Consider the following 6,910-nt stretch of genomic DNA (forward strand, 5'->3'; position numbering starts at 1 on the left):
ATTTTCTACTACTGCCTGTTTTTTTCCTCCCTTGTTGCTTGGGAAAGAGGCACATCCCTTCCTCTTGCTCATAATTTAGGCTAAAGCCAATCCAAACCCAGCCACCACAGGTGTAGAAAAAAGGACCAACTTTACACAAAATCCAAGAGCAGAGATTCAGTTTTATTGTTTCCCTGTGTGTACAGCTGTGGGCACTGGACACGGACCTGGTGTTTGCACTGAGGATGGTGACTCACCAGTGCCAGAAACTCTAGCAGCAACAACACTTGGACCTTTGGAGCGAGGGCTATTTGCCAGAAGAGCCATTTGCCCTTCAGTGGCCACATGGGGAGCACCTGTCACGCTCAGCAGCACCAGCAGAGGCCACAGCACTCGTGAAGGGGCAGGACAGGACCTGGACATAACCTACAGGTGCTCCAGGATGTGCACCACGAGCCCGAGACTGCTGAGTGAACAAATGGGAGAGGCTCTTGTCATCCTGACAGAGAAAGCAGCTCCCTTGTGCTTCTTTGTGCCTGGGTGAAGCTCGAGGTACAAACAAAAAATCCACCCCCCCAGCAGGTCATAGCATGAATCTGTGGTATTCCAGAAGTTTGGACTTACCCTAATTGGGACAATCTGCACTAATTTTGACATTTACATCAATGCACTTCTGCACAACTGATAAAGAGCACTGCCCCATGAGTTCTCAGAGACTCGTTTATTGTAACTGCAGACTCTTTGAAGTTCAAGTTAAATCTGGATTACAGTTTCCATGTCCATCTGAGTACCCTTCAATCATGCAACCAAAGGCAAACTAAAAGCTCCATTTGTTCTACTGCTTACCAGCACTCTACAGATAGCTTTCTCTTCAAAATAAATACAATCATGTGCTGTGTCATTTCTTCATTAGAAGAAACAATTTCCTATCCTCCCCTGGTTCTCTTAAAAGGTCTGGAAGATAAGAAGCTACTCAAGTTTTATTTGTTAATTTTCAGAACCTTCACATCACACATGGAAAATTGGCTTTTTCTTCCTTGTCAGGACTCAGCACAGCCATCTTTCCGTGCAGGGCAGGGAAACATACTCATCTTCTATTGTGGCACCATTATTTCCAGTTTCTGTTTTAAGAACAGTAATGTAGATATGGTGCTATAAATCGACCTCAAATTAGTATATACTTGTACAACAATTTAAAATTACTAATGTCAAGTTATGATTTAAAATTTTGACACCAAAGATTGCTGATACAAATTTAGAACCAACATTTAAACAAAGCAAAGGAATAGAGAACTGTGCAACAGAGAATCATAAAGCCACCTGCACAGACAAGGTATGGCCCAATTTGCTTGTCAGATCTGATTCTTTCACATTACTGTGATTTCCTCAGACTGTGTGGCCACACCACAGCTTTGGCCAGTGCACCAGAGCTGTTCCTGCATTTGAGATGTGACCACAGGCAGAAGTCAACTGCTGCTCTGCCTTTCCCAGAGCTCTCCTCAGCAGTCCAGGAACACTGCTGGATGCCCTCGTGGCTGCAGACCTGCCCAGGAGGGCAGCCTGGTCAGGCTGGGTCAGTAGTGAGGGTCACAGTCCTCCACCAAGCTGTCGGTGATGTAGCTGCAGTCAAGGACACTTTCATAGTAGCTTTTCTCTGCAAACGTGTTCACTGTCCAGGCAACCAGTTGAATTCCTCTGGAAGACCAGTGCCTCACATAGTCCCTGCAAGGAACAAAGACAGCCTGAGAGGAGCCTGACACTACACACAGCTAAGGCAGACAGTGCTGAGGCTACAACTGAGCTCTGGTCTTGCATCAGCATCGCATCAAGGAACAATAGTGTGTCACCGTCTGCAACATTGCCTTTTTCTGTTCTCTTATTGTAAACAGGCAAAAGCAACAAACACTTTTCCTCTTTGAGATAAACTTAAGACCTAACAGAAGATAAAAATTCTAATTAAAAACATAGAGGCTTAAAATAATAAAATAATGTAAAGAAATTATCAAGACACCCAACACTAAATGGAACGTTTTGATAAGCACTGTGTTAACTCCGCCCTATAGACTAACAGAAGAGAATATCTCCTGATCCATGAACGAGCTCTAACACTTACTGAGAAACAAAGTTTTTCTGTATGAGGACAGCTGAAACCCCACACAATCGCCACAGGAAACTGTGCAGGCTCCAGTCCAGAATGACATCCATCACCACATACAAGTAATGCTTCCAGCAGGAGTTGAAGCGGGGTGTCCCATCTCCCAGGTGACTCAGCTGCCAGGGCCTGTGTGTCAGTGCTGTCACAACATTTCTGTCAGCTTGTCTCATCTGCAGGACCAAGGAGAAAACACTGTAATTCACCCAAAAGCCCAGCTGCATTAAATACAATTTTTGAGAGATTAGACACAAAGTGCTAGCTTGCATTTACAACTCTACCAGAATCCTTCTCCCCTTCCCCTCTAGATCCTTTTGTAACACTTTTAGAAAGCTGATATTTCATAGTTTTTTTTCTTCAAAACATACTAAAAAAGCACCAGCTCTTATGTTAAAAAAAATTACATAGCAGTCACGCAATGTATATAATGGAAAAAATAAATAGTAAGTAGACTTGGCAATGAGAATGAGCGAAGAGTTTTAGGAGTAACCTAGAATAAGAGGTTTATTCAGCAGGTACCTTGCACACAGATACCTGGCCATACACCTGGCAGTGCACATTTGTCTGCATTGCTTTCAGGAGGGAATTGCTGTAGATTCCTATTTGCATCTAGTGAGTAGAGTGGTCTAATAAGATTATGCATTATGCTTCATTTGTTTTTAAAAGCCTTTGCAACTTGAACAACTCAAAAGTAACCTGGGAGTTTTACAGCACACCAAAATTCCCAGACAGGACTAAAGAGATAAAAAATAAACTTTTAGGAAACATCACCTTATAAACAACATCTGGCATGAAAGAACAGACTATGCTGCTGTTATACAAATCTGGAAATTCCTGGTAGAGTTGTTTCAGGGCATCAACTGCCTGCAATTAGAGACACACAGAGATGTTACACATATGCTCATATTTAATTTACACTGCAAAGTCGTTTTAGAACAATCTTAAAAACACTTCCCTGTTTTGTATAGCAAGATTGAAATAGAAAGGGAGAAGAAGAAAAACAGCATCTTGTTTATAGCATTAACACAGAAATGACATTTTGTTTTTTTGCAAAAGAATTCCTTTTCATTACTCTGTTTACAAGGAGTAGGATTCTCAGTGTTTGAAATACCCTTAAATATGTTGTGGATAAAATATTTTAGTACTACCTAGGGTTTAGCTCAAGAGGAAAATGAATTTATTCCCATATTTTGCTAGGCTAAAGAAAAATATTATTCTAATTTATATAATATATTAGTGATGGATCATTTGCATCTGCCTTCAGTAATGCAAATTAGAGATCCCTTGCTGGTTCCTCTCAGCACAGCAGGGAATTCCCTTTGCTTTGTTTCACAGCAGTGCTGTGAGCTGAGTGCAACACTTGCCCAAGCCTTTAATTTTAAGCTGCAGCTTCCCAGGACAACTTTGGGTGACACAAACAGCAGACCTCGCTCATATTAAAGAAGGGATTGTACCACATGGACCAGCTTGAGACCAACACAGCACCAGGTCAGAAACCCAAAGAAGGGGTGAGGGCAGGTGTCTTGCTGCAGTGAGCAGTACCTGATTTGCATGGCCTTTGACATCAAAGTAGATTGTCAGATTGTGATGCATAGACTCCACAACAGCTTCTCTCAGAGTTGGTACCTTTTCACCTTGGAACTGGCTCCTGTAGAAATGGAGAACTCACTGGAATGCAGTCCTCATAGATGTGCACACACATGGGCCTGCACATCCCCAACCCCACAGAGCTGATTCCTGACAGAGGTTGCTGCTACGCTGGTACTGGAGGTGGGATCCAATCTCACTGGCCCTGTGTCCCACCCCAAAACACCACCCCCAGTTCTTCAGCTCCTTCCCCAACTTCCACAACCAAACTTTCAGTCCCAACTGCTGCCTTCCTCCTGCTCCTACTGCACTCCCCAGCCCTGAGCCAGGAATGCAGATCCTGGCAGAACAGGCAAGACAAGCTGAGGATTCAGCAGAAGCAGCTTCACCCACCAATAAATCATCAATAAATCAGGGTGACAGTGAACAGCAGCTGCTGAGAGGTCACTGCCTGTGGAAATTCCCGCTGTGTGGCCCAGGTGATCACCCCTCCAGTGAGACAGGGAAGATACTCCTTGTGCCACAGACTCCCAGGTGGCACATTTGCAGCTCTGGAACTCCCTAATGCGGTGTCTCAGGAGCACACACTACAAGTTCTTCCTCTGAAATGGACTCATTTATGATACTGCAGAAGTTGCATTGTTATCAAATTTTTAGTAATGTATAAAAATATTTTCCCCTGCATATCCATAGGAAGGACCTAATCAGCCACTAGGGTCACAGTGAGGCTACCCAGAATCTGTCTAGCTCCTTTTCAACAGTATAAACCTGATGTGTAGAATCCCCAAAACACAGTCCAGTCAAGAAATACATGTGAATTAACCTTAGAAGTAATTCCTCTAGCCAGTTCTGACACATCATGAAGATCCCAGCACCTTTAGTGTCCTGCAGTGAGTTTAGGACAAGCTTATGTAGAGATTGATCATTTTCACATTAGATGCCTGTGGATTTTGTTCTCAAAAGCCAGCTTATCTTGACTCTGTTTCACTGTTCCCAATGTAGTGATGGGTAAGGAGATACAGTCTCATATGCTTCTAAAATCAAATTAGAAGTAGCATATGGGACTTAAAAGTTTTAAATTGTAAAAAAGTTTCATCAGTTATAGATCAAATCAATAATTTTGTTTATCAAGACTTATTTTTCCACTGTTGAAAGAGTAATTTCAGAATAGTTCATTTACCGTAGCCTGTGTTTTGCAGATGGATTGAGTTTCCTAATTTCCTCAAAAGTCAAGTCCTGCAGTCTCCCAGCCCCATCCGTTGTCCTTTCGACTGTGTCATCGTGCATGAGAATGGGGACACCATCTGCACTAAATTCAAGATCCAGCTCCACACCCGTTGCTCCATTCTCAGCTGCCTTAAAAAAAAATTTAAAAAATCAAATACACAACAGAAGAGACAGCTTTATAGATCTGACATAAGTACAGCTATAATTAGCTTGTATTTTTGTTAAAAAATAATAAAATATTAATGTACTTTTCAGTAGGCTTCATCTGCAGAACAAAGCAGGTTTTTATCCAAGTCATTGTTAGCGCATTCATAGATCAACTGAACCATATAATCTATTTTGCAGATAAAACCATAGTGATTATGCCTCAGTCTTGGGATTGAAATGTTTCAGGATAAAAATGCAGAAAAGAATCTTGCTCTCTCCTTCTGATGTAATAACCCTGGAGTCCTTAAATTATGTTATTTTGTAAAAGGCAAGGAAAGCAAATGTCTACAGTTTACATAATCTACAGATTAACACTTAGTAAACACTGTTTACCACGTGTGTACCAAGCAGTAGATGGATGCAGGCAAATCCCTGCTCCTCTCTGAGGAATGCCCGTATCAGAGAGCAAGAAGCAGCCAGGCTGCCTTAGAACATTTCACACACCCTGTTCCTGCCCTGGACCTTTCCCAAGAACTCCAGAAAAACACTTGAGTGAAGTGCTCACAAGACCAATTGCCCTGAAGGATAAATGCCCTCCTGGAAAAGGGACAATGCAGCAGAAAGACAAAAGCCAGGTATGCACTAGAGGTTACCTACAGGTGTCTGCTCTGTCAGGATTATGCAGCTTCAGAATTTATCGGGACTAAGAGTCCTGTCTGATGCAAAGGTAAGAGACCCTCAGAGCAGCAACATCTCAACTCAGAGGTACACTGCATTCGAGAGACTGATAATCACTATTTCAAACGATTCTCAGAAACAGGCTGTGAACCCTGGCTGTGTCTTGACGCCTCGCAGATGAGGTAGCAGTAAGTCATGGCACGGCTGCACAGTGAAGTTCTGGTACCAGATCTTCCCCTAACTGTGGATTCTCCTCATAGATCTTTAAGGTTTAAAAAACCAAACAACATGTTACTGACTTGCTGTCCGCTCTCTATGTGCTGTTGCTACATCAACAAAATATAGTATTTCATTATCGCTGCACTGCTGAAATATCCATCAGCACCAAGGCTATAACAGCTCCCACAAGATTCAGATCTGATCTGAATGCCCCTGGGGATGAAGGACTGACCAGCCACAGAGCTTCCAGCAGCTATCGCAAGAACAGCCAGCATCACTCTCGGTGCGGAGGGCTTGGTGCTGGAAGGGCGGATTATCAGACACACCCCGCCAGGCCCACCAGGCTGAGCCTGTGCCCCGCCAGCCCCGGAGCCCGTGCTGACCTGTCGGATGGCCGCCAGCGTGTTCTCGGGCGCGTCGTGCGCGCCGCCGCGGTGCGCGATGCGGGCGGCGGCGCCGCGGGGCCGGAGGACGCGCTGCGCGCTCCGGGGCGCCGCGGGCTCCAGGGCCAAGAGGTGCAGCGCCAGGCAGAGCCCGGCCGGCAGCAGGCAGGCCAGCGCCGGGCTGCGGCTCAGCGCCAGCGCCAGCGCCATTAGCGCCGTCAGGGAGCTCAGCAGGCCCTCCCCGTGGCACAGCATGGCGGGGCCGGGGCCGGGGTCGATGTCGGGGCCGGAACCGCGGCCGCCGCCTCTCCTCAGGGCAAGGGCGACGGCGGCGCCACCAGCCAGCCAATCAGCACTCGGCTGGCAGCCGCCAGCAGCCAATCGGCGCCCGCCGGCGGCGCTGGGGGCGGGGCCGGGCCCCGAGCACCCCCTGGGCAGCGCCGGGAAGGGCACGGAGGGAAACGGGGGCTGTTCCTGATAAAACGGGGGGAACGGGGGCTGTTCCTGATAAAACGTGGGGCACGGGGGGAATGGCGGC

At 45.8% G+C, this 6,910-nt stretch overlaps 2 protein-coding genes across 6 annotated transcripts in view; one reads left to right on the forward strand and one right to left on the reverse strand.

Moving 5' to 3' along the window:
• Positions 1–1,015, forward strand: part of TMC5 (transmembrane channel like 5) — a 23,485-nt gene extending 22,470 nt beyond the window's left edge. For all 5 annotated transcript variants that reach the window (XM_042037321.1, XM_042037322.1, XM_042037320.1 and 2 more), the window contains one exon: positions 186–1,015. In XM_042037321.1, coding sequence (XP_041893255.1) covers positions 186–523 — 338 coding nt within the window. In that variant the 3' untranslated portion in view covers positions 524–1,015. The remainder of the gene's footprint in view (positions 1–185) is intronic.
• Positions 682–6,760, reverse strand: GDE1 (glycerophosphodiester phosphodiesterase 1). Its single transcript, XM_042037327.1, has 6 exons — positions 6,373–6,760; positions 4,899–5,074; positions 3,674–3,779; positions 2,903–2,995; positions 2,093–2,304; positions 682–1,701 (listed from the first exon to the last, which is right to left on the reverse strand). Exons 1-6 carry the CDS (start codon positions 6,625–6,627, stop codon positions 1,554–1,556), a joined length of 990 nt encoding a protein of 329 aa, XP_041893261.1. The 5' UTR covers positions 6,628–6,760; the 3' UTR covers positions 682–1,553.
• Between the last annotated feature and the right edge of the window lie 150 nt (positions 6,761–6,910).

The sequence above is a fragment of the Corvus kubaryi genome, unplaced genomic scaffold (genome assembly GCF_017639235.1).
Source record: "Corvus kubaryi isolate FWS band 111438036 unplaced genomic scaffold, C.kubaryi_AGA036_p1.0 37387, whole genome shotgun sequence".
In the NCBI taxonomy this organism is placed as follows: domain Eukaryota; kingdom Metazoa; phylum Chordata; class Aves; order Passeriformes; family Corvidae; genus Corvus; species Corvus kubaryi.

Coding starts and splice junctions, on each gene's coding strand:
- GDE1 (XM_042037327.1), bottom strand. CDS start 6,627: ATGCTGTGCCACGGGGAGGGCCTGCTGAGCTCCCTGACGGCGCTAATG. Junction 5,075..6,372: donor CGCTGGCGGCCATCCGACAG/GTCAGCACGGGC, acceptor TTTTTTTTTAAG/GCAGCTGAGAATGGAGCAAC. Junction 1,702..2,092: donor CAGAAAAACTTTGTTTCTCA/GTAAGTGTTAGA, acceptor TGTTCCTTGCAG/GGACTATGTGAGGCACTGGT.